Source organism: Onychomys torridus, chromosome 18 (assembly GCF_903995425.1).
Source record: "Onychomys torridus chromosome 18, mOncTor1.1, whole genome shotgun sequence".
Taxonomy (NCBI): Eukaryota; Metazoa; Chordata; class Mammalia; order Rodentia; family Cricetidae; genus Onychomys; species Onychomys torridus.
Window position 1 is genome coordinate 65,880,648 of NC_050460.1, and position 25,965 is coordinate 65,906,612.

General features: G+C 48.2%; 2 protein-coding genes across 2 annotated transcripts; both read left to right on the plus strand.

Moving 5' to 3' along the window:
• The first annotated feature begins 280 nt into the window (after positions 1-280).
• Btnl2 (butyrophilin like 2) lies at positions 281-12,577 on the plus strand. Its single transcript, XM_036167189.1, has 8 exons — positions 281-359; positions 2,291-2,638; positions 5,436-5,717; positions 7,154-7,174; positions 7,891-8,238; positions 9,702-9,980; positions 10,641-10,744; positions 12,509-12,577. The coding sequence occupies exons 1-8, from the start codon at positions 281-283 to the stop codon at positions 12,575-12,577; spliced, it is 1,530 nt and encodes a 509-aa protein (XP_036023082.1).
• Positions 12,578-17,589: 5,012 nt separating this feature from the next.
• On the plus strand, positions 17,590-24,381 carry LOC118569369 (butyrophilin-like protein 1). Its single transcript, XM_036167140.1, has 9 exons — positions 17,590-17,668; positions 19,606-19,959; positions 20,753-21,034; positions 21,157-21,357; positions 21,819-21,839; positions 21,917-21,943; positions 22,119-22,145; positions 23,023-23,049; positions 23,726-24,381. Exons 1-9 carry the CDS (start codon positions 17,590-17,592, stop codon positions 24,247-24,249), a joined length of 1,542 nt encoding a protein of 513 aa, XP_036023033.1. The 3' UTR covers positions 24,250-24,381.
• The last annotated feature ends 1,584 nt before the right edge of the window (positions 24,382-25,965 follow it).

The window sequence follows — 25,965 nt, forward strand, 5'->3', positions numbered from 1 at the left end:
TGGAAAACACAGATATTTACATTACCATTCATAACAGTAACAAAATTACAGTTACGAAGTAGCAACTAGGAATATGGTTTTATGGCTGGGGGTCACTACAACATGAGGAACTGTTTTTAAGGGTCACAGCATTAGGAAGGTTGAGAACCAGTGCTCTAGCTTGTGCCAAGTTGAACACACACACACACACACACACACACACACACCAAACAGGGCAGAAACTGCAGGGCGTACTGGGTATATCACGGCGGCACTTTCTCCTGTGTTTGCTCCAGGGAGGATGGTGGATTGTCCAGGGTACAGTCTGTCTGGTGTGGCCGCCTCCTTGCTCTTCATCTTGCTGACCGTGAAGCACCCAGGTAGGCTCCCTTCCGCCCTTGCTGGCGTGCCCTGAGGATCTAAGATGCACAACCCTACCAGACGGTGCAGTAACTCAGGGTACAGAGGTCTAGGGCTCACGCTGGGCTTCACACCCCCACCTTCAGAAAGCTCTTGCTCGTCTCTTGGGCATGAGTACTTCAGGCGGCAATGAAAGCCACTGGAAAGCGCGCTTGCGTCTGTAGCTGGAGCATGGGCAGTTTTCACTCAATACTGTGGGTAAGACGTGACATGTAAATCCCACCAACGGATGACACAAGATCTCTGTTTAGGTTCTGGAGAGGATTTTTGAGCAGTATCATTTTATTTCATCTTAAATCCGAACTAAATAAATTTGTTCTTATGACTACTTTTATTGTATTAGCTTTTAACGTTACATTAGGGTGGGGGTGGGTGGGGCTCATGTGCATGCCGAGGCTCAAGTGTGGAAGTCAGAAGATAACTTGCCAAAGCTGGTTCTATTCTTCCACCATGTGGAGCCTGGGAGTTGAACTCAGTTCTTCACACTTGGCACAAGTGTCTGCTAAACTTCTGATTCCCTCCCTCTCCCTGGACAGGGTTTCACATAGCTCAGGCTGGCCTCTAACTCACATGGTAGCCCAGATGACCTTGAATGCCTGGTCCTTCCTGCTGAAACTGCAGAGGAAGAACACAGTATACTTGCTTGAAATTCTTAGGCATAGTAACTGTCTGGCTGGTTTTGTGTCAACTGGACACAAGCTGGAGTCATCAGAGGAAGGAGCCTCAGCTGAGGAAATGCCTGGATGAGATCCAGCTGTAAGATATTTTCTCATTTAGTGATAAATGGAGGAGGGCCCAGCTCATGGTGGGTGGTGCCATCTCTGGGCTGGTGGTCCTGGGTTCTGTAAGAAAGCAGGCTGAGCAAGCCATGAGGAGCAAGCCAGCGAGCAGCACCTCTCCATGGCCTCTGCATCAGCTCCTGCCCTGTGTGAGTCCCTGTCCTGACTCCTTTGATGATGCACAGCAATGCTGAAATGTAGACCTAATAAACCCTTTCCTCCCCAACTTGATCTTTGGTCATAGTGTTTCAGCAATAACCTTAAGACAGCAACAAACAGGATGATCAAACATCTCTCTGATTTTCATATATCAAGGAAGATGACTTAAAGTCTGACCAGAAGACTCAAACTTGCTAGGCAAGCCGTGCCTCTAACCCTCTGTCAGGCCCACATTTGCCACCTCCTGGACTTTTATCTTCTCCAGAAGGAAGGAGAACACCAGGTCAGCTCCCTCGCTGGCATGAGCGACCCGGGAAAGCTGCAGGACCTAGTGGCATTGTTGATTTGTCTAAACTCAAAGTGGCTATAGAACCAAGATAAAGTCCCCCGTGGAAACATCCACTCGCATATTAATTTACTCGGGAATGAACCCCAGAGGTTTTGTCACTTTTAGTGTCTTAGAGATGGCGATTTAAGAGTGCAAATCTCGGGGCAGAAGAGGTGGCTCCGCTGTAGACAGTGCTGAATGCTCCCCCGGAGGCCTGAGTTCAGTTCCCAGCACCTACGGCAGATGGCTCGCAACTGCTTGTAACCCCAGCTCCTAGGGAACCGATGTTCTCATCTGGTCTGCACACACATGTGTGTACCCACACAAAGGTGCAGAATTAAAAATAAAATGCTTTAAAAAAAAAAATCCCAGATCTCAAAGTCTCCTTAACCATGGAATTGCCTTCCAATCACAAGGCTGGTGATACATTCACACTCAAATTTTTAAACCTTAGGATGCACACAGTTTCTTTTTTAACCAGAAAATGTACAGATCTCCATGCTTGAATTCTCTGAATCGTTGACACGGAATCCCTCCTGCCTGCTGGTACCACATTCCAGCACCTTGGCGACTGGAAACAAGCTTCTGGGTCCCTTAGCTTGTTTCCCTTTTCGCTGTTTTGTAGATGAATTCAGGGTAGTCGGTCCTGCTCACCCTGTCTTCGCCAGAGTCGGGGAAGATGCCCTGCTAACATGTCAGCTCCTCCCCAAGAGGACAACGGCGCACATGGAGGTGAGGTGGTACCGCTCTGACCCTGACACGCCTGTGATTGCACACCGGGATGGAGCCGAGGTGTTGGGGCTACAGATGGAGGGGTACAGAGGCCGGGCTGAGTGGACAGAGGACAGTCCTGATGAGGGGAGTGTGGCTCTGAAGATTCGCCAGGTCCAGCCGGGTGACGATGGGCAATACTGGTGCCGCTTCCAGGAGGGGGATTACTGGAGGGAGGCAAGTGTGCTGCTCCAAGTGGCAGGTATGTGCGCGGGGGCACAGGGGCACGGGGGAGGGGCGGGCATCCACAAACCTGTGGCAACCTTATGGCCTTGAAAAATCCTCTTTCAACCATGTATTTTACTCATTCTTTAAAAAGGAACTGTGCAAATTTTATTGTACGTGTCAGGGTGTTTTGCCCATGCGTGTCTGTGCGCCCTGTGTGTGCTCAGTGCCCATGGAGGCCAGAAGAAGGTCAGATCCCCCGGAACTGGAGTTACAGATGGTTGTGAGCTACTCTCTGTGGATACTGGGATCAAAGCCAGGTCCTACAGAAGAGCAACCAGTGCTCTTAACTACTGAGCCATCTCCCCAGCCCCTCTTCTGCATTCTTATTAATTCTTTGAGAACTTCATACAATATTTTGACCACATTCTTCCCCTCCCCAACCCTTCCCAGACTCCACCCCCTTCCCTACTCATACAACAGTGCCCCCTCCTCTCCCCCTTCACCCAGTACGATGTGTGCTGTCAATACATACACACTCGAGTGTGTGACCGTCTACTGGGCTTGCTCAGCCTGCCAGTAGCGGCACCCCTGAAGGAAGAATGGCCCTCCTCCCAGCAGCTATCAATCACCAGTAGCTTCTCAGCTAGTGGTGGGATTTGTGCCCATCTCCCCCTCTGTGCTGGGGTTTTGTCTGGTTTGAGCTTACATAGGTCATCTGCACACTGTCATAACCACCCCACACGCTGAAGGGGAAGGCAGGCAAACCCAGCTGCTTCACCAGGGAAAGGACTCTCTGGAGACACTGGCCTCTCTGTCCAGTAGCTCTTTCTTTGCTACTACTACTATTAAAACATCCATTGGCATGCGTTCCTTGTGCAAAGTGATGGGTCTCATGATGCTTTTATTCAAGTTTATCATGGACTTTGACCATACTTACCCATTGCCTGCTCCTGTCTCCCTCCCCATCCCACAGTCTCCTTCTGTCATCCATTTCCCACAAATGACTTAGTTTAATCCATTTTGAGTGAATAAACAGCATTGTAGGAGCTGGAGCAATGGCTCAGCCTTTAGGGGTGTATATTGCTCTTCCAGGGGACCCAGCTTCATTCCCAGCACCCACAGAGCAGCTCACAACCTCCTGCAAATCCAGTTCCAGGGCATCCAAAGCCTCCTCTGGCCTCCACAGGCACCAGGCACACATGTGGTGCACAGATGCACGTGCAGGCAAAACATATGCATAAACTAAAATTTAAGAAAACGCCATTGTGCATTCACATCCCATTTTCTTTGTTCACTCATTTGTGGACAGACATCCAGGCTGACCTTACAATTGGGCTTTGGCTGGACTTTGGGAAGGGTTCTGCCATGAATGAGGGCGGACTTAACTTCCATCGGGTGTTTTCTCAGAAGTGGGACAGTGGGGTTACACATCAGTTCTGCTTTGGGAACTTTCGTTGTTGTTGTTTTTGTTGTTTGGTTTTTTGAGACACTTCCACACTTAACATTTTTCCTTGACATTACCATGTTCCATTGATTCAAAACAATCTGTGAGAATGAGAATCTGTATATTTTGGAGATGCAAGCGGAGCTGGACACTGACTATTGCCACACTCAGGGACATTAAGAATTAAGTCTGGGGTTTTCTCCAGGTACGAGTGAAAGGCTCAATCATTTATTCTCTCAGCCCGTGATATAAACAGCTGTGATGTTAAAGAAAGCACATTGGGGTTTATACAAATTAGTTAGATTTCCCCCACTGAACAAATGCTAAGGTACAGTAATTTCTCGTGCATTTTACTGCGTGCCAAAACCGCAACTGCCCACTGAAGAAATGAAAATAGCCCATGAGCATGATGTCTGAGTTTAATAATAAACGTCTCATTTAAATTAGAGTCCAGATATCATCCAAAATGGCAGACAAGGCACCTAGCACAGAGAACACTGAGAGAAGAAAAAGCAAAGCTGGGCACACAGAAGCTGTCGTGAATGAGTCACACCACATCCTCACACCACATCTTCACACCACATCCTCACACCACATCCTCACACCATGTCTTCACACCACATCCTCACACCATGTCTTCACACCACATCTTCACACCACATCCTCACACCACATCTTCACACCACATCTTCACACCACATCTTCACACCACATCCTCACACCACATCCTCACACCATGTCTTCACACCACATCCTCACACCACATCCTCACACCACATCTTCACACATCTTCACACCACATCTTCACACCACATCTTCACACCACATCCTCACACCACATCATCTTCATACCTAATCTTCACACCACATCCTCACACCACATCCTCACACCACATCCTCACACCACATCATCTTCATACCTAATCTTCACACCACATCCTCACACCACATCCTCACACCACATCCTCACACCACATCATCTTCATACCTAATCTTCACACCACATCCATCATCTTCACACCACTCTTCACACCACATCTATACACCACATCTTCTCATATCATCACCTTCACAGCACCAGAGACACAAAAGAAATTCTGTCAAGTTTCCATCCTCTCTCTCTTCACCATCTGAGTCCAAAGAAAAGTGTGGTCAGATGCTAAAGTTTAAAGACACAGACTGAGAAACAAACAAAAAACCAGACCTCAGTGGGAAGAAGTCCTGGTAAGGCTGCCTGCTTCGGGCCCTGGGCTCCCACCTCATCCCTGTGAAGGGCTCAGGGGGCTTGGTTCCCTCTGTGGGCTCTGGGCTTCAAGAATGTTCTCTCTCTCTCTCTCTCTCTCTCTCTCTCTCTCTCTCTCTCTCTTTCTCCCTCCCTCCCTCCCAGCTCTAGGATCTTCTCCAAATATCCACGTGAAGGGACCTGGAGATGGAGAGGTCCAGCTCGTGTGCACATCCCAGGGCTGGTTCCCTGCGCCTGAGGTCTACTGGGAGGGCTCCTGGGAAGAAAAGTTGTTGAGTTTCTCTGAGAATCATGTGCTGGGTGAAGATGGGCTATTCTACGTGGAAGACACACTAGTGGTCAGGAATGACACTTCGGAGACCATTTCCTGCCTCATCTACAACCATGGCCTCAAGGAGGCCAAGGAGGCCACCATTGCCCTGCCAGGTCAGCGCTCTGCCTCAGGCACCATGAAAGGTTGGGGGGCGGGGGATGCTCAGCACTAACTCATGTTTTATTTGATTGTATTTAAATAATATGTTAAAATTCATAAATATTTATATGAGAAAAGCATATAGTGAGTGCATTTTGATTAGATGTCAGTTCATAGTATTTCGGTAATTTTCAAGTTCTACATTTTAATTCAGTGTTGATTTTTCCTCGCAGATGTTCAATACATTGGAAATATAATAAAAATATTCCTCCAGCTGAGACATTGTCCTGTGCTATGCCAGTTACCTCCAGAAACCAATCACGTGCTTAGTCAGATGGGATAGTTTCTTTGACAGCTTCTTAATTATAATCTTATCAATAAATAGTAACAAAAACAATAATCAAAACACACGATACAGTAGTGATGAGGTATGTTTCATGTGTTGCTGGAAGTTAGAGCTGGGATGGAGAGAAGCTCTGAATGATTTTGAGAGCCCAGAAAATCCTCATGCTCAATGATAGAGATCTGCTTACCATCTAGCATCATCTGTCACCTACCTATCTTATCTACCTATTAATCTATCAATAATCTATTATATATCCATCTGCCAACTATTTATTAATTATCCATCATTTATCTATCATTCATATATCTAATCCACCACCTAGATATCACATATCTACCAATCACCATCATCTATTAATCTATCATTGACCTATCATCTATCTATAATATCATCATCTATTAATCATCTTCTTTCTAAATATCTATCATCTACCTGTCTGTCATCTATCTATCTATCTATCTATCTATCTATCTATCATCTATCTGTCTGTCTATCTATCATCTGTCTGTCTGTCTATGTCTATCTGAAATAGGCATTTGTTTTTCTTTTGAGACAATCTCACTCTGTACTCTAGGCTGGCTTCAAACCCACAGCAATCCTCTTGGCTGAGCCTCCCACGGGTTGCTACTATGTTACTATAGGCATGAGCTGACATGCCAACCTAGACATTGCTATTACGTGATGAGTATCGTCTTTAAATACCTTAAATTGAAGTGAGATTTTAGGACACTCAGTTTGGACATGTTGCTGATATAAGCTAAGTAAATGTTGTGTCAATCAGTGTCATATAGTCCCAGTTGGGAATTCTAAGTGATACTTGTTTGTGACGATACATTTCATACTTAGCTTTCATTTATAAAAATAATATGTATTTTTACTAGCACTTAATATCAGCAGAAGCAAACTGAATTGATGGTGATAGAATTGATAGCTTTTTGTTGTGAAAAAAGTATAATCTGTATCACCAGATGATCTGCTTTTCGTATGTTTTAAGTAAATTGAGTTCTTAAACAAAATGTAAAGCTTACCTTTATTTCTGAAGATAGCTTCTTTCCTTTCCTTTAGACCAAATTTTTTAAAATGTTTTTCTTTTTCTTTCTCCAGAGAAACTTCAGACAGAGCTGGGTGAGTGAGATTCTCATGCACACCCCTCCCTGGAGGAGGGCAGAGCGTGGAAAACAACAGGGACACCTCATGATCCCCAGGAAAAGGGGAGACAGGACTCTCCCCGGTGCTGGTTAAGTTAGTGTGGGTTGGAATGGCAGGGCACAGACCTCCGCACCCTCCTTCAGATACTGGTATAGGGAAGGGCTTCTTCGATTTCTGTTGCTACACACCCTCCTGGCACTCACTTTTAGCCGCTGACCAGAGGGTGGTGTGGGCTCCTTCACCCTAACATCTCCAAATCTAACCTCTGCTCCCACTGCATGGTCACCAAAGAGCCCTTGTTTAGTCCCACGACTCCCTTAGGATCTGAGTAGCAGTAGGTACATTTTACAGTTTAAAACTCTGAGTCATGGACTGATTCAGTACATAAAGTCAGCCAGATTTGCAGTGATAGAATATTCATTTATTCTGAGAGTTTTTAGAATAAATCATTCCATTAGTCGTGTGTAGCCTGGGCTTTAACTAGTGTTCTCTTCAGACTAGCAAGGCTCTTCCTTAACCAAGGACCACTGACATCCTAAGACCATGAGTCCCACCCTCCTCCAAGAGTGACCCTGAGCCTCATACCTCCCTGGGGTTTTGCAGGTTCTGAACCTCACATAAGAAGTCCGTGTTGGTAGAGTTGTTTCTCCATGCTGGCTCATTTCTTGTTCTCTGTCTGGTATATTTAACAGCTTCCTCAAGGGTGATTGGACCTTCCCAGCCCATCCTTGTCCAAGTCGGCGAAAACATAGAATTAACTTGTCACCTGTCACCTCGAACTGACGCTCAGAGCATGGAGGTGAGGTGGGTCCGATCCCACTATTACCCTGCAGTCCATGTGTATGTGGACGGGGCCCACTCGGCTGAGGAGCAGATGGTGGGATACAGAGGAAGAACTGTGGTGATGAGTGACGCCATCCATGAGGGAAATCTGACCCTGTGGATACATGACGCCAGACCTTCAGATGATGGGCAGTACCGGTGCCTTTTTGGAAAAGATGGTGTCTACCAGGAGGCCCATGTGGATGTACAAGTGATGGGTAAGAATTCCAGGTACATCTTTGGCTTCTCCAGCTTAACACTTCTCTACCCCCAACTTCCTATCCCCCCCCCTTTTTTTTTAATTTAATAACCTATGACTCCTCTTTGTTCTGTCCATGTGCTCATGGGTGTGGAACCATCCACTGGAGCAGGGTTAGCCTACCAGGAGCCACACCTTAAAGAGAACCGACTCTCCCCTTCCCTGAAGCTATCAACTGTCCACAGCGCCTCAGCTAGGGGTGCGGCTCATGATCCCCTCCCACTTCCCTGCTGAAATGCTGACTGGCTTGATCTTGTGCGGTCCCTCGTAGGCAACCACAGCACAGCTGTGAATTCCTGAATACAGTGGTCCTGTCACGTTCTGACACTGTTTCTGTACCCACCGAACCTCTGACCCTTACAATCTACTTCACTCTTCTGTGATAGCCGCTTAGCCGTGGGGTGGGGGGATCCAGATATCCCATTTGTAGATACCTGAGCGCGCACACGCACACGTGCGCACACACTTCCCTGCACTTCGACAGTTGTGAGTCTCTGTCTTAACCACCATCCACTGCACAAAGACGCTTCCCTGATGAGGTCTGAGATAAAGAATCTGGAAGGCGGTTTGATACTACTTAACAAAATGACAGCAGGAGTCTCCCTTGGGGCTACAGGCTCCGCCACCGTGAGTCCTTGGCCAGTCTGGCAGTACCAGGTATTTCCTGTGGTTTAAAATTTTAAGTATAGAACAATCAGGAAAGCAGAACTCTCAAGCACCTCTATAAAGTAGCCATAGGTTCTGGGCAATCTGAGAATATTCCTCATAATTTTATGTAAGACTCATTATTCCCAATGCTACTGAGATTCTGGGAACTATGTAATTTCCAGGAAGTGTAGTAATTTGAAGACTCAGCTCGATCTACCACATACACAGTTCGTGAAGGCTGACAGTTTTGGTGTGCTCAGAGGAGGGCACACAGAAATCACCCCTAGAACAGCTCCCCACGGTCAGCAAATGTCCTCAAGGACACAGGCCCAATTCGTGGCTATCCTTCATAGTTCCCTCTCCGAGTCCCAGTCTGAATGAGCAGGTGTGTGAAATGCCTGCGGATTTCTACATCTCTTTCTGCCTCTGCTTTGAGAAAGTTCTGCTCAGTTTCTTCCATGCTGTCCATGTGTCTCATGTATGATCACAGCAACTTGGTTGTCAGGGCCGGAGGAAAGAGATAGGGAGTCAAGGTTAAAAAACCTCCTAATCTGTCTCAGAAAACTTTGGAATAGAAAATAGAAAAACAGAACAAGAAACCCTGTAGCCAGCCCCAGTTCCCAGAGGAGGGATCGGCTACGAGCTCTGCTGTCCTTCCCAAGCTGCTCTTACCTCCCCTTCCCCCGGGGAACACACACACACACACACACACACACACACACACACACACACATGCGCAGGCTTCATCTCTGCTTCCTTGGTCTCTGTCCCCAGCGGTGGGTTCCACCCCACGGATCACCCAGGAGGTCCTGGAGGATGGAGGCGTGCAGCTGAGGTGTGCATCAGATGGGTGGTTCCCGAGGCCCCACGTGCAGTGGAGGGGCAGGGACGGAAAGGCAATACCTTCGTTTTCCGAGGCCTTTCATCAAGAGAGCGAGGGGCTGTTCCAGGTGGAGACGCTCCTGCTGGTCACAAACAGCTCCCTGGTGAATGTGACCTGCTCCATCAGCCTCACTGGGGGCGAGGAGAAAGCTGCACGGTTTCCTCTCTCAGGTTGGTGACTGCATGCTTTCCTCTGGTGTGGGAAATAAGTGCCGAACGGATTGAGACTGATTCACAGGGATCTGCGGTTTTTCTTAGAGAGGTTCCATGTGATCTGGCTGGCCTGGAACTTCTGTTCCTCTTCCTCCACATCACAAGTGCTGGGATTATGGGTACACACCCGACACTCCGCCCGCTGCCGCTGCTGCTCATCATCTTCCTCCCCTTCTCCTCTTGTCTTCTTTTCTTCTTCTCCTCCTACTTTATTTTTTTTTAATAAATCTTTTAAAAATAAATCCATGTCACTTGCAAACTTTGCCCTCAGGTCACTTAAGAACAACATTCCTCTGAGTTTCTCCCTCTCTCTCAAATAAATTCAATAATAGTGAATTTATTTCACCACTAGAAATTAATTTTCCTCAAACCCTCGTGGTTAAAGCCTGGGAGACTTTACCACAACGGTCACTCCAATGATTCTGTGACACAGTGATGCGATTGGAAAAAGAAGGAAATGGGGAGGGGGGCTCCAAAGCCACCCTTGCCTGCTTCCCTGGGCTTCTGTGGAGCAGGGAAACTGAACCAGCAGGCTCCTGCAGGGACCCGGTCCTCAGGCTGCTCCTGGGGAAAGAGCCATTTTCTTAGTCTCAGGACTTACTGGGGTTTGCGTTTCAGACTCCAAGATGGCTTTGCTGTGGATGACCCTGCCCGTTCTGGTGCTGCCCCTTGCCATGGCCGTTGACCTGATCAAGGTGAAGCGCCATAGGAAAGGTACGTGGGTGAACAGGACAGGCAGGCACTGAGAGTCCTGGCTTACGTTCATGTCATCAGGGCTCAGCCATGAGTGGGCTTGGAGTCCACAGATACACAGCAATGGGGTTAAACACAACAACTTGGGGGCTAGAGCGATGGATGACTCAGGGCTCGAAATCTGAGGCTGCGATGGCTCTGGGTTTGCATCCCTGCTCTGGTACTTGGATCATGGTGACTCTCTCAGCCTCAGCTGGCCTCCTGATGACAATGATGCCATGATACCTCAGCATAGCGGGAGAAGAGGAACCAGAAGAGGTTAGGAGACAGCCAGAGAGATGGCTTGGAGTTAGGAGCACTTGTTGCTCTTGCAGAGGACCTGGGTTCAGTTCCCAGCACCCACACGGTGGCTCACAACCATCTGTAACTCCAGTTTCAGGGGATTAACACTTTCTTCTGGCTTCTGAAAGCACCAGACATGCCATGGTTCACAGACATACATGCAGGCAAATAGTTATAGACAGAAAAAAAATAAAAATAAATAATTTTTAAAGGAAGTTGGAAGAGGAGACAAAGATGAGCAAAAAGATGGGAAAAAAAGAAAGAATAACCGCAAAGTATAGTGACATCTGTGTGAGAAAATGCCACACTGGAACCTATCGCTGTGTGCTAACTACTTGGGGCTGGAGAGGTGCCTCAGGGGTTAAGAGCTCTGACTGAGCTTGCAGAGGACCCAGCACCCACTTGGCAACTCACAACTCTCTGTAACTCCAATTCCAGGAGAGTTGTTCAACCACAGGTTCTGTACTGCCTTGCCAATGCCCAACCACGATCCCCTGCTCTCACCCATTATCCCACCCCATTGCCAAGCAGGAGAGCCCCGATCTGCTAATGCCTTCAGTCAAGTGAACAAAACCCTATCTGGCCCCCAACTTCTGGGCCTCCAACTCTCTGTCAGCCTACAAATAACTCAAACCAGTCACATGCCTTCTTGGAAACCAGGGGGCATCTCAGCTTCCAGTTACCACAGAGCCACCTCCTGAAGCTCTTGTGGGTCCCTGGGCCCCCAAGTGCCACCCTGTGCTCCTGCATGCCCAGCCCTTAGACCATGTCCTCACACCCCAGGCCATGAGTGCAGGTGACTAATAATGTGTCCACTCCTGGTGTCAAGCATTTGGCCTTATTTAGCTATCTTGGATAGAGAACCCCACTCACTGAAAAATAAACAGAAGGAGACTAAGGCAGAGCCATGGTGATGGTGAGCCCAGCCATGGTGTTAGATAGGAGTGGGGGACACCTTGTTGATGCAATGTCTTCCTTTGCACTGAAAAGGAACAACAGCCTGTAAGACTCCAAGTACAGCATGGGCAAGGATGCCTCTTCCACCATAAGGGCAGAGCGGGGAGAGTTCCCCAAGTTCTTTCTCCACTGTTTCTATAGTAGCAAAGCCAGATTTAAAGATCATTTTTCAGGGCAGAAGTCTAGCATTTATTTCTAGTTTATATTATTTATTATTCACAGATGTGATTTGCCTCTTCTACTACCTAGATCCACAAACGTATCTTAACTGAAAATTGTGTGTTTGTTTTCCCACATCCAGTGACTTTTTTTCTCTGCTGAATCCTGCTTTTCTGTAGGGGTTCTGGGCTCCATTTGGTCGGCATTTCATCTTAGTCCTACACACAGCCGGAAGCCCTCAAACACGGCTCTGTCTGACTCCAGCATGTCCTCTCTGTTTTCTCTCTTCACCCTTGACATTCTATGATCTCCTTCTCTTCTGTGTTTTCTTCCAGACCAGAAAACACCACAGCAACCAGCAAAATCTCAAGAATGATGAAAGCCACACCAGGGCTTCCCTCTGACAAGAAGCTCTGACTAAAAATATATGTGTGCACCATGCAAGCCTGGTGCACCCCATTCCTGAGTATGCACCATGCAAGCCTGGTGCACCCCACTTCCTGAGCACCCCATTCTTCCTTTCATCTTTCCCCTCAATGAGCAGCACTGCCCTGACATAGGAATGGCCTCACCTGCTGCTGTCCAAAAGGGTTCCCCATGAGGCAGAACCCATTCCTGTTGCTCACAGTGAGGGATACCTCTCCCGGAGGCAGCCCATCCGTTGTCATCTTGGTGCACACAGTGATGACATCTTCTCGCCCTTCTGCATCTTTCTGGTGTCCCTCAGCCTGGGGACCCTCCCTTCCCTATGCACAGCAGCCTTATCCCACCATCTTCTGGACCATCGTGAGGATATAAGAAGGGAGCCTAGATCTGGAGAGAAGTGTCACTCATCTGAGACCTGGATGGGTTTTTCTAGAAACGTCCAATGCAGAAGCTCCAGGGGGATAAAGCACCCCACCTGTAGACGGGAGGAGAGGGCTTCTTTTCTTTTTCCACAGAGAAAGGACTGACTGTGAGTCACAGTTCCAGAAGAAGTAGCTCAGCGCCAAGAGCACTGGCTGCTCTTGTAGAGGACCTGAGTTCTACTCCCGGCACCCAAATAGCAGCTCACAACCACCTCTAACTCCAGTTCCAGGGGATCTGACATCCTCTTCTAGCCTCTGAGGGCACCAGGCACACACCTGGTGCACAGGAACACATGCAGGCAAAACATCCAAATAAAATAAAAATAATTTTTTTAAAAATAAAAGATTAGACCAAAGCCAGCTTTGGGGTGTCTGTCCAAGCATGTTTGCAGCTGGGTCGTGGAAGAGTAACAGAAAGATGACAGGAAAAATTGTTAATATTCTATTGCTGTGACAAAACACCATGACCAAGGCAACTTATAAAGGAACGCATTTAATCTGGGGCTCATGGTTCCGGAGGGTGAGTCCATGACCATCATGGTGGGAGCACGGCAGCAGGCAGGCTGGCCCTGGAGCAGTAGCTGAGAGCTCACATCTGATCCACAAGGATGATGAAGAGAGCTAACTAGGAGAGGCATGGACTTTTGACTCCTCAGGGCCCAACCATGCCAGCCACAGTTGTTCCCACAAGGCCACACCTCCTACTCCTTCCAAACAGTTCCACCAACTTGGGACCAAGCACTCAAGCTGTGGCATTCTCATCCAAAGCGCCACACTCTGTAATTCTTCCCTAAATTCCGATTTTTAATCCCCTGGTGGAGACTGTGTGAACAATAAAAGCAGCTGCGTGAGGCCCCAAGGAGCCCTAGTGGCTTTCACTTTTACCTGCAATCTCCTCCTTTTCTCTTCCCACCGCGTCCCATCTTCATGTCCTTACAAGTGGGACCCATGTCGCCAGCACCCACATAAAAACAGCAATGCCAGGACGCAGGAAGGACTCCGGAGGGACCCGCTGAAAGAGTTAAGCCTGAGAAAGAGGAAGGAATTTCAGTCCCAGTTGTAACATTCTGCAGCTCCAGCAGAACACCCAGTGGCTAGTCTGGGAAGAAAAACAGCCCCCGTGGAAAGTCCCACAGCTGTACTCCCCCCCCACCATGTGCTGATCTTCAAACTAGCCAATCCTGTATGCTATGCTAATTTTGTGGGTTTTGCCTTTAAAAGATGCCTGTAACTGCTGTTCAGGGCTTCTTTCACTGCTCAGTGCAGGGAGCGTTTGCACAAACAATCAATAAAATCCTCTTGCTGATTGCATCGACTGGTCTGGAATCCGAGTTTCTGGGGCACCCACCCGAGAGGATAGTACTATCCCCAAATGACAGACATGCTCACTTTAGGAGTGCATATGCGTTTGCCTTTAAATCTCATGTACGCTCTCCTGGGCTCACTCCCCCGTTTCTTGGATGGAAAAAACATCATGAAATTTGACTGCATCATTTTTTAACTAAAAATTATAATCCCTCCAGTAATATTTGCCACCATACTGTGGCCAGTTAAGAAGAACAAAGTTCTGGACAACAGCAAACACTCTGTGGCACAATCCGTCTTCCCAGAGTTGTGTGAGGGGTACAGCCACACGCTCTTAGGAAAATGGAAACAAATGTAGCATGAACTTGGTCCTAAGCGAAGTGGAACAGATGGAACCAGCTCTAAGTAGACTTCAACCTCCTGAAAGAACACAGCTATGGGAGTCCACAGTCGAAACGAGAAAGCCCAGGCTAGCCACAGAAAAGAACAACAAAGGATGCTCAAGGAGCGGATGGAAGGTGAGTGTGAATGCTTAATTAACCAACCAGGTTAAGTGAGCAGAAGATAAGCACGTTATACAACCAACCAACTGCTTCTAAAGGTCAGACTTGGCCGTGTACTCTGACCTCAATCACCGGATAAAGATAATGGCAAGTGCTGTGATAATCAGTTCTGAGACTGCCGGAGAGCTCTGACCCCTTCCTGAGATGGGATATTCCTTCACCACATATGAGAAACAAGGGTATCTACAACACAGCCTTGTAGCCAAGTGCTGGCAAGTTCTCTCATAATGTCTGCTCAGGCCCATGAATTGATCTGATGCTGTCACACATTGCCTCCTCCTGGTCAGTTCTCTCGTTCACTAAAACAAAAGACGAACACAGTTCAACTTTCTGATTCCCATTCACTCAGGCCTAGAAATTTTCTCCATGGACACTGATTAAATCCTCCTCATCCAGTTGGAGTGTACACAGCACATGGAGAGTCCTCAGCTGGGCCCTTCCACCTCACTCCCATGTTATGAAGCAAGGAGAGAAAAGCTTCCTGTCCTTCAAGCCGGTGAATTCCAGAACAATTAACATTCCTACTCAGAACGGCAGAAAGAGTCAAAACAGCTGTAATTTGGCTGGAGAGATAGCTCAATGGTTAAACACACATACTGCTCCAGGGGACCTGAGTTTGATTTCCAGCACCCACCTCAGGAAGCTCACACTGCTTGTAACTCCAGCTCCATGGGATCTGACGGCCTCTTCTGGACTCCAAAGACACTTGTGCTCATGTGCACAAACACACACACACACACACACACACACACACACACACACACACTCCACACTGAGAGAGAGAGAGAGACAGAGAGAGACAGAGAGAGACAGAGAGAGGCACAACACACACATAATTAAAAATAAAATAATTCTTTAACAGGGAAGAAAGAAAGCACTAATTTATACCCTTGAAATTCTGGACCTAAAGCTGAACATCCACAAGCAGGTCATAAGAGACTTACAAGATGAAGCAAGTACAGACAGACATTTTCTAACAAAATTTTATGTATCACATGCTAACTTAAAAAACGAAAAATAAGCTTTCAGGAGAAACCTTTTGAAGAAAATGATTCCCTTTTAAATGGAGATATTCACTAAGACTATGTGATTTCCAGCAGTTGCCAAGGGGTGACAACATACAGTAGAGTATAAAAATGCAAAATTGGGGGACTCGAGAGATGTCTAGGTAGTTAGAAGCACTGGCTTCTCTTGCAGAGGACCCAGGTTTAGTCACAACGGCCTGTAACGCTGGTGCTGGGCATCTGACATCCCCTTCTGTCCTCCATGGACTCTGCCCACATGTGGTGGATGCACATGCATGAGGACAACACGCCCATACACATGAAATATGTTTTTAAAATGCAAGTCTATTGAGAGTTGGCAGAGTCCTCTGGTCTGCTATCATTTTGTTTTTGTTTGAGACATGGTCTTGCTCATGTAACTGAGGCTTTACACACACTGTCAGAAGTCAGTCATGGAGTAGGGTAAGCATGCTTGACTTTAGTCTCTAAATCAGTTAACCATGCTAGTGACCCTCAGATCTGAACTTTAGACCTGATTGCCCCTCCCTGGTAATGCAGGAGGCCGCTGATGTGAGAAGTCTGCATAGTGGTTCACAGTCGCGATCACTCTATGGCTCAGCCCAGTGCAAAGTCCCTTGTGCTTTTATTTCCACTCTTGAAGTAACTGGAGAGCTGGAGATGGCTGTGGCTTCCTCCTAGACTCCTCTAGGAGAAACTCTAATGCCAGAGCCTGGGGAAAACCCTGTGCCCTCCTTGTGAAGAACGCCTCTGAAAATCTGACACCCTGGCCCCAGCAGCCACACCCTTGAGTGCTGGCCACAGTAACACAGGTGCAGACAGTCTCCAGGACCAGGCTTTAGATCTCTCACTGAGATCCCAGGAGTTTCCAGGAACCCACAGCACTGTCCAGACGGTGAGTGGGGAGTCCGTGCCTGTGAGCAGGTCTGTACAAGGGAGGTGTAGTGTACTGGGCAGCCATTCCAGCTTTGACCTGGAAGTTCCAACCCCCATTGAGGCTTCGGTAACTGTCACACCTACAAGGCGGGGCTGAGAGAGGACCCTGAAGACCCGAGATCCGGATAGGCCAGCTCTCTTGGTTCCTGGACCCTGGACACTGGAGATAGACGGAGCAGAGTTCTCCAGAGAACACCACCAGACTGCGCCACACCTTTCCCAGACCCTGTTACCTATCCCTTCACTTGTAAGTTACCCCACAAAATAAACCTCCCTTTTAACTACGTGGAGTGACCTTAATAATTTCACCAATAGTGTAGGCCTGAAGAAAGGGGGATTGAAGTCATGAGGATGTAGTGAGAAATGGCCCATTTATTGGGAAATAAGTAAATGAACAAATAAAAGAATAAATAAATAAATGAAAGAAGTAGCAATAGACTGGATGTGGGCGTGGTCTTCCAAGATCCCCTGTGAGACCATGGACCCACAGAAAGGCAAAAAAGTCCCCTTCCCCAGCACAGAAAATGCTTGGCAGTTTCCCATGCCTGTGAGGAAACTGTTGGCCTTCAGAATAAAGAGAGGATGTGAAGGGCCTTGGGAAGGAGTGGGTTGGTGGGGTTTGTGGGAGACACTATTAGAAACCTGTGCATAATTTTAAGCCTTTGAACTGGGGATTTTTCCTGAGAACCTCCACCTGCTGCCTCCCTACAGGTGAACTTGGCCTTGACCTTCCCCTCTGGAGATGAAGGGCTCCCCGGTTCTCCTTCTAGCTCACTGTCTCCTCCCTCTGCTCCTCCTGGTGTCCACCGGCGTCTCAGGAGGTCAGTGTTCTGCCTCTTGCTCTGTATTTATTATTGTCTTGTTTTTAATGGCTTCTCTCAGGTAAATGCAGTCACTCAGCCAAGAAAAAGTCCTTTCATATTCTTTGGGTAGTTTTTGTAAAACTCAGAACTGTGATATTTACCTAAACCTTCACTGAGTGTGGGTGAGTTTAGCCTGTTAAGGCCTCCAGTATCTGTTTGTTGAGATATCGTTCGTGAGGTCCATAGCGTGTGTCAGTCAGTTTCGTCCTTGCTGGAGCCAGCTACCAGACAAGAAGTAGTTTAAAGGGAAATTGGTTAGTTTGGCTTATGGTTCCAGGGTTGGAGACACTGTGGCAGGGAAGGCATGCATCCGGGGTTCTGCGCATCTGGTTAGCTTGGCTTATGGTTTGAGGGTTTGGGCCACTGTGGTAGGGCAGGTATGCATTGTGGGGACTGTCTATGGGCATAGGAGAACAAAGAGTTTGGATTCAGAATTCTTGGTTGTGACTTGAATAAGTCATTTCTTCTCTCTGGGACACTGGCCCTTCCTTCATAAAGCAAAATCACCCTCTGGATGAAGTTCCCAGATTCTAGAGAGAACTCAGAGAGATCATGTGGCTGGCATAGTCGGGAATTATCTCCTGAATCTGATGTCCGGAGGTAAATATAAAAATCCAAATGAAGCCCAGGGCACTATACAGCCTAGACAACTGGTCCACCAGAAAACACTAATGTCCATAAATGCTGATTCAAAGTTCTGTAAATTTTTGTGTAAAAACACTTGTATGGGGGGGGGGGCTCCTGTGTATGTATGGATGTATGTGTTCATATGTGCATGCATATGTCTGTATCTGCATGTATGTGTATGCATGTGTGTCAAGTTATTGCAGGATTGTTTATAGTAACAAGGTGGAAGTGCCACCCACTGGAGAAGCTTGACCATAGATTGTTAAAAGTGAATGAATAGGGTGCAGCTAACCATATGTACTGAACAGCTGGAAGTCCTCCATTGCCAAAACTGACGAACAATGGTTGCAGTCATGTGAAACCATGATTCCCCACTGCACTGTGGCTTCACAGACATGAAATAGTCTTTCTAAACTGTACATGTATGACCTACATGTACACTGACACCCAGATGAGAGCACACACCCTCTGAGCCACAGAGGCACCCCACATTTGGAAGTCATGTGGAACTGAAAAGAGCCCAGCCCCCGGCTAGCAATGGCCGCTGTGATGCTCCTGACACAGAGCATCACTCTGTCTGGGGAGGTGGCCAGGGCTGCCAACTGGAAGATCACACAGAGTCCCCCAGCACAGCTGTCTGTATGTGAATTCTCCTCGTCCCAGAGGGCCCCCCCCTGCAACCCCCTCCTCTCCTGCTGCTTTTGTGATCTTGGCTATGTTGACATATCTGAAAGATGTCCATTTCCTAAACTGTACAATGAGATAAGGCCGTGTACATCAGTAGATTATAAATACTGAAGAAGCTGACTTTTCTGAACAAGTGTTGGTGTTGTAAAAGTCCCAAGAACACACACACAAATACACACACACACACACACACACACACACACACACCCCACACGCATTTACACATGTACTTATATACACAGAGACCAAGGTATTTATACGCATTTATATAACTATTAAAATTTTATCTATTAAATTTTAATAATTTTTTTTCAAGACAGGGTTTCTCTGTGTAGCCCTGGCTGTCCTGGAACTCACTCTGTAGACCATGCTAGTCTTGAACTCACAGAGATCCACCTGCCTTTGCCTCCCAAGTGTTGGGATTAAAGGCGGTCGCCACCACCACCCAGCTTAAAATTTAATACTTTTTAAAAGTAGTACAAAGAGAAATACATTCAGTTCCCTAACTATGAAAACACGAGATTGTTTATTTGGAATCTCATGTCTCTAATTCGCTTCCACAATCTGTCTCCGCTCCCCAGAAGTGTCTCAGTTTTCTGTGAGGGGACCAGCTGAGCCCATCATGGTCCTGCTTGGGACTGATGCCACCCTGCCTTGCCAGCTGTCACCTGTACAGAGTGCATCCGGCATGCATGTCCGCTGGTATCGTGCCCAGCTCACCCCAGCTGTGCTGGTGTTCCACGATGGACAGGAACAAGAAGATGTGCAGATGCTGGAGTACCAAGGCAGGACCCAGATGGCGAGAGACGCCATCACCACGGGAAGTGTGGCTCTGCAGATACAGCAGGTCCAGGCCTCTGACGACGGCCTCTATCACTGTCTAGTCACGTATGGCTTCACCTCCCAAGAGGCCACCGTGGAGCTGCGTGTCATAGGTATGTGATCTTGGCACAGGGTGCTGGTTGTGAAGCAAGACAAAGACCCAACTGCCCGTAACTCTCCTTACACCCACGCTGGAGCTGCCTGTGGTCCCGGATGTGTTGATGTATCTGTGCTATATCCATTCCCTGCAACGTCTACTGACAGCAAGACTGTCTGCCATCAGAGGTCAACATCACAGGCTTTACATTTCTGAACCAAAGGTGGGGGGGGCGCATGCATATGTGTATATTTGTGTATGTGGAAGGCAGAGGCCAACCTCAGGTCACTGTCCACCATGTTTTCTGAGACAAGACTCTCAACTCAGCTAGGCTGGGTGATCAGGGATCCCCAGGGACCCACCTGTCTCTAGTCTCCAAGCTTGTGCTGCCAGGTACAGGTTTTCATGTGGGTTTGGGGAGGTGAACTTGGGTCCTCATGGTTACACAACCAACACTCTGCTGACCTGATGTGCTTGAACAACCTTCTGAGCCTGTTTTGATATCTTAAGAGACCCCAGAAAGTATATTCAGTAGGAACACAGACACCTCTGACGTTAACTTCCAGTAAATCAAGACAGAAAATACAATTAGACCCTTTTTCAAGTTTTAACTTTTCCTAGAACGACCCTTAACCTCTCCCAGTCCAAGCACATGCAAAGACAGTGAGCTAAGACCAAACCGAGTCTCAGGGTAGCCTCAGCTGACCTCTGAGTTCCAGGCTGCTCTGCAGTACAGTGAAGGTCAGCTTCCCTCAAGCACTCTGCTCTCCAGGAACCGTGGGCCTCAAGCAGGTGTCTTCTCTCCTCAGGGTTAGGCTCTGCCCCTCTTGTTCGAATGACAGGGACTGAGAACAATGGGATCCGAGTGTCCTGTTCCTCAAGTGGCTGGTTCCCAAAACCCACGGTGCAATGGAGAGACACTTCGGGGAACACTCTACCATCCTCCTCTGAATCACAGGCCCAAGACAGAGATGGGCTCTTCCACGTGGAAGCATCTCTTTTGGTCACAGATAGAGCTGTGGGTGATGTGATCTGCTCCATCCAAAATCCCCTCCATGACCAGGAAAAAGAAAAGGCCATCTCCCTCCCAGGTCAGTAGGGCCCAACTCCTGAGCAGAGGAATGGGGAGGGGGAAGAGGGGAGGGGGGAGGGGGAGCTGAAAGGAGCAGCCTCCGGTGGTCCGGTTTCTGACCGACTGTGTGCTCTCTGTCAGAGCCCTTCTTCCCCAGGATTTCTCTGTGGAGAACAGCTCTGGCTTACTTGCTCCCCATACTATTGGTCCTGCTCAGTGGGACCAGCCTTGCTGGCTGGAAAGAGCATCAAGCCAAAAGGCAAGAGGTGGAGAAAACGTTAGAAGAATTAGACAAAACGAATCAGATGAGGCAGGAAATGGAAACTGTCCAGAAGAACAGAGGTAAAATTGGGGACAGCAGAGAAAGTTGGAGGATCGCAGAAAGGCTGGGGGATCGAGGGAGCTAGGGAGCGGATAGTCATTGCAGAGGACCAGAGGGCCGAGGGGAGTGGACATCCGGCCTCTGAAGAGGGGCCTCAAACCAGAGCCCCTGCTCTTCACAGTCCCACTCTTCCTCACCCCACCCCTCCCACGCCCACAGTCTACCCTTCTTCCAGAGGGTGCAGCTGTTTCTCTGGTGCCTGGTTCTCTTCCGATGAATCTGCTTGAGAAGAAGCCCTAAGACACCTCGAACTCCCACGGCACCTTAGGGGTTTACAGTGGCCATGTGCGCATGCTCCTTTCCTTGATTATGGGGCCCCTAAGGGAAAGCCAACCCTAATTCATTTAGCCTCTGTCCAGACTCAGGGGGGCTGAGACCCAGTTTGATGGATCTTACACACACAATCTTTCCTCTCTTTCAGATGAGCTCCAGGCCAGCCTGGGTGAGTGTAGCTTCTCCTCCCCCTCAGGGGCATTTGCTTCTCTTTCCCGGCCATTCATCCACTGTTGTTTCTTTCAGATTGGCGGAAGGCGCTGTACAGAGAAGGTAAGAGACCAGGCGTCCTGCACCCCTGACGCCCTGATGCCAAACCCCCCCCCCTTGTGGGGTGAGGAGGGGGACTAAAAGGTTTAATGATGACTGGTGTGGAAAATGGAGAGGAAAGGGGGTCGTGTGAGGCCACAGGTCAGTACTCAGCTGTCTTGGGTCTGTTCTGTTGCAGATTGGAAGAAAGCCCTGCTGTACCCTGGTAAGTGACGTGTGGGCATTGAATCTTGCCAGCAACTCTAAAACATTGGGCATAATGCCGGGAAACTTAAACACACATGCACACTTTAATGGCTGTCAATTTGCAAATTGAAAAAAAAAAAAACAAAAACAAAAACTTTTTTTGAGGCAGGACCTCCCACAACTGGGGCTGGATCACGTGCTGTGAGCTAGGTTGGGTTTGCACTCCTAGGCCTCCCAAATGCCAGGATTTCAGGTGTGCAAACGTGCCCAGCAAGCTAGGGTCATGTGTGCTGGGGATTCAGTTATTTTCTGTAGCTAAGAAAAAGGAGAGGGAACTAGTCACTTATTGTGTTTGTGTGTGTTTACGTGATATGTGTATGAGTGTGTGTGTATGCATGTGTGTAAGTGTGAAAGTGTGTGTGATGTGTGTGTGCATATGTGTGAGTGTTAAGAAGTGAAAGTCCTTATCTGTCCAAGGCTACACGTGTATCTAACTTCTGAATAAAACCTGAGGCCCAACAGCATCTGAGCAAAAGGAATTTAGCACCCACCCCCACCCTCACCCCTACCCCATCCCATCTCTACTCACACCTCATCCCTACCCCTATCCCATCCCCACCTCCACACCCCCACCCTCACCCCTACCCCATCCCATCTCTACTCACACCTCATCCCTACCTCCATCCCATCCCCACCTCCACACCCCCACCCTCACTCCACCCCACCCCCAGCTCTGAGTCTCTAGGGAGCAGCCCCTGAGTCAGCACAGAGAGCCGCCTGCCTGTGGGGGTTTCTGAGGAACTCAATGAGAGTGGGAGGAGAGCACACCGGGACGGGAGTCTCTTTTTCATTCCGTGGGTGCGGCTCCACCATTCGTCTGCTCTGCTCTCTTCCAGACTGGAGGAAGGAACTGTTCCAGCAGGGTGAGTCCATCTGCTCTTATCTGCCCCGACCCCTGAGGTTGCTCCTGTTGTTTGCGGCTGAGCGTGTCAGCCCCCCACTTTCCCCCGCTCGTGTCTTCCTTGTTGAGGCTGAGAGTGGGGAGGGGAGGAGGGGACCCTGCTGTGGGATCCTGTGCTGCAGGCCACTGCCAGGCTCAGCCACGCGGTTCTGTTCCCTTCTCCACACACTGGCCAAGCATTCTTGTCTGTGGGACCCACTGGGCTTGGATGACAGAACCATGGCTCCTTACTGAGGAGACGCCTAACTGCGCCAAGGGGCAAGAACACTCAGCTTCATTTTGTGAGGTCGGCTTGTGGCCGGCACTTCCATAAGAGAGAAGCAAGGCTCCGATCTACCAAGTCCTGGCTCACTCCACGCTCTCCCAAGACCTTACAGTAGCACAGGCAAGATAGAATGGGATGCGGAGCTCAGAATGCACTGTGAGGGCACATGGCACAACACCTCAGAGCGTTTTCCCACCAGCTCTCCACACCCAGTTTCCTTAAGACGTCACCCACCCAGTAGCCTCCTACACACAACTCTAACTTTGAACACAGAGTTATTGGTATACGAACATTGCAATTTTGATTTAGTCTCCTCCTCCTCCACCCCTCCTCCTCCACCCCTTCTTCTCTCCCCTCCTCCTTTTCTTCCCAGCTCCTGTGATAATAAATCATGAAGTACCTCACCAGGACAAATCTGGCCCAAAGACAGAAGAGAGCAGCAGAGAGGAGACAGAGGATCCATCCCTCAGCAACCCACTAGTAGACCACAACATCATCACACTGTCCCAGGAAGGCTTCATGTTGGGGAGATACTACTGGGAGGTGGATGTTGGGGACACTGAGGAATGGACACTAGGCGTCTATGAGCTGTACACTCAGGATGCAGCACGCAGAGACTCAGTGAAGAAATTCAGAGTCTTGGAGAAGAAGGGAGACAAATACAGGGCTCTTACCTTCTGTTCCCAAAACGTTTCTCTGGAAGAGGCTCTGCTGCTGGACACTCGTCCACTGAAGATTGCAATCTTCTTGGATCACGAGGACAATGACCTTTCTTTCTACAACATGACTGACGAGACCCACATCTTCTCCTTCGCCCAGGCCAGTTTCCAGGGATCACTCTATCCTTACTTCAAATGTAATTGCATGGACCTCTCTCCATCACACAGTCCCAAGTGATGTGAACAAATAACTCAATGGGCAGGTACTGCAGCCCAGGAGTCTGGTCCTCCTGGGCAGGCACAGGGACCTCTGGCTGGGAGGCCTCTTACCTGAGACTCCGTGAGCCCCTATGGCTAGTTTCTAGACATCAAGATTCTCAGATTATCGGCAGAGAAGACAGTTTGTGCTGTGCATGGTATTATGATTGTTAATAGTCTTCCTATCTTTTTTTTTAAATAAAAATCTGTTTATATATTCCTAAGATAAATGAATCCATGGATTCTTAAATCTGATGGCACATTTGCTCCCTGCTTATACACCAGTGGCATCATCATCATCATCATCATCATCATCATCACCATCACCATCATCATCATTTAGGGCCATTCTCGTACAAGTGTATAATGTGCTCTGGTCACAGCCCCCCAGTGTTATTCTTTGTTCGTATCTAATGTGCTATAGGCCAACAATTTGGCTCAGCTAGAGTTGTCTGAAAGGAGGGTCCTCAGTTGAGGAACTCCCTCTATCTGATTGGTCTGTAGGCAAGTCAGTGGGAAATTTTCTTGATTGATGACCAATGTGGGAAGACCCAGCCCACTGTAGATGGTTCCACCCTTGGGAAGGTGGTCCTGCCAACTGAGCAAGCCTTGGGGAGCAAGTTGGTAAGCAACATTCCTTTGTGGCCTGCCTCCAGGTTCCTGTCCTGAGTTCCAGCCCTGACTTCCCTTGTTAATAGAGTGTGATCTGGGAGTTGTGAGATGAAGCAATCCCTTTCCTTTCCAAAATGCTCTTGGTCATTGTCTTAGTCATTGTTGTATTGCTATGAAGAGACACCATGACCAACCAGCTCTTATAAAAGAAAGCATTTAATTGGGGGCTTGCTTACAGTTTCAGAGGCTTAGTCCATTATCCTCATGGCAGAGAGCATGGCGGCAGGCATGCCGCTGGAGCAATGCTCAGAGCTACATCCTGGTCTGCAGGCCTTGAGGGAGACCTTGGGCTCTTGAAACCTCAAAACCCACCCCCAGTGACACAGTTCCTCCAACAAGGCCAACCCCCCAATCCTTCCAATCCTTTTAAACAATGCCATTCCCTGGTGACATATGAGCCTATGGGGGCCATTCTTTCTTTCTTTTTTTTTTTTTTTTAAGATGTATTTATTCACTGTGTATACAGCATGTATGACTTCAGGCCAGAAGAGGGCACCAGATCTCATTACAGAATTGAACTGGGAATTGAACTCAGGACCTCTAGAAGAGCAGTTAGTGCTCTTAACCTCTGAGCCATCTCTCCAGCCTGGGGGCCATTCTTATTCTAACCACCACAGTCATAGTCATTACCACAGTAACAGAGAACCAAACCAGGGCAACCAATTCTCTTAACTGAATTACTACGAAATGGCCCAACAAAGGCAAGCCTTGCCATTGTAAAATTATAGCAACTATAATTGTAGCAGGAATCTTACAGGTCTTATTAATAAGAACAAACCTAAGGCCAGTTATTAGGGTGAATGCTGGAAGATCAGAGAAGCAGAACAAGCCACAGTTTCCTCACCTCACCAATTCCTCAGATGGTCTTGTTTCCTCAGACTGGAAGCTTCTGAATCCTCATCCAGAATGAGTCTCAGCTGAACTGCTGCTAAAAGCCTAAAAGCTTAACCAGCCAAATGCTTCTAGTTTCTGGTCTTCACGCCTTATATAATCTTTCCCTTTCTGCCCCCACTCCCTGGAATTA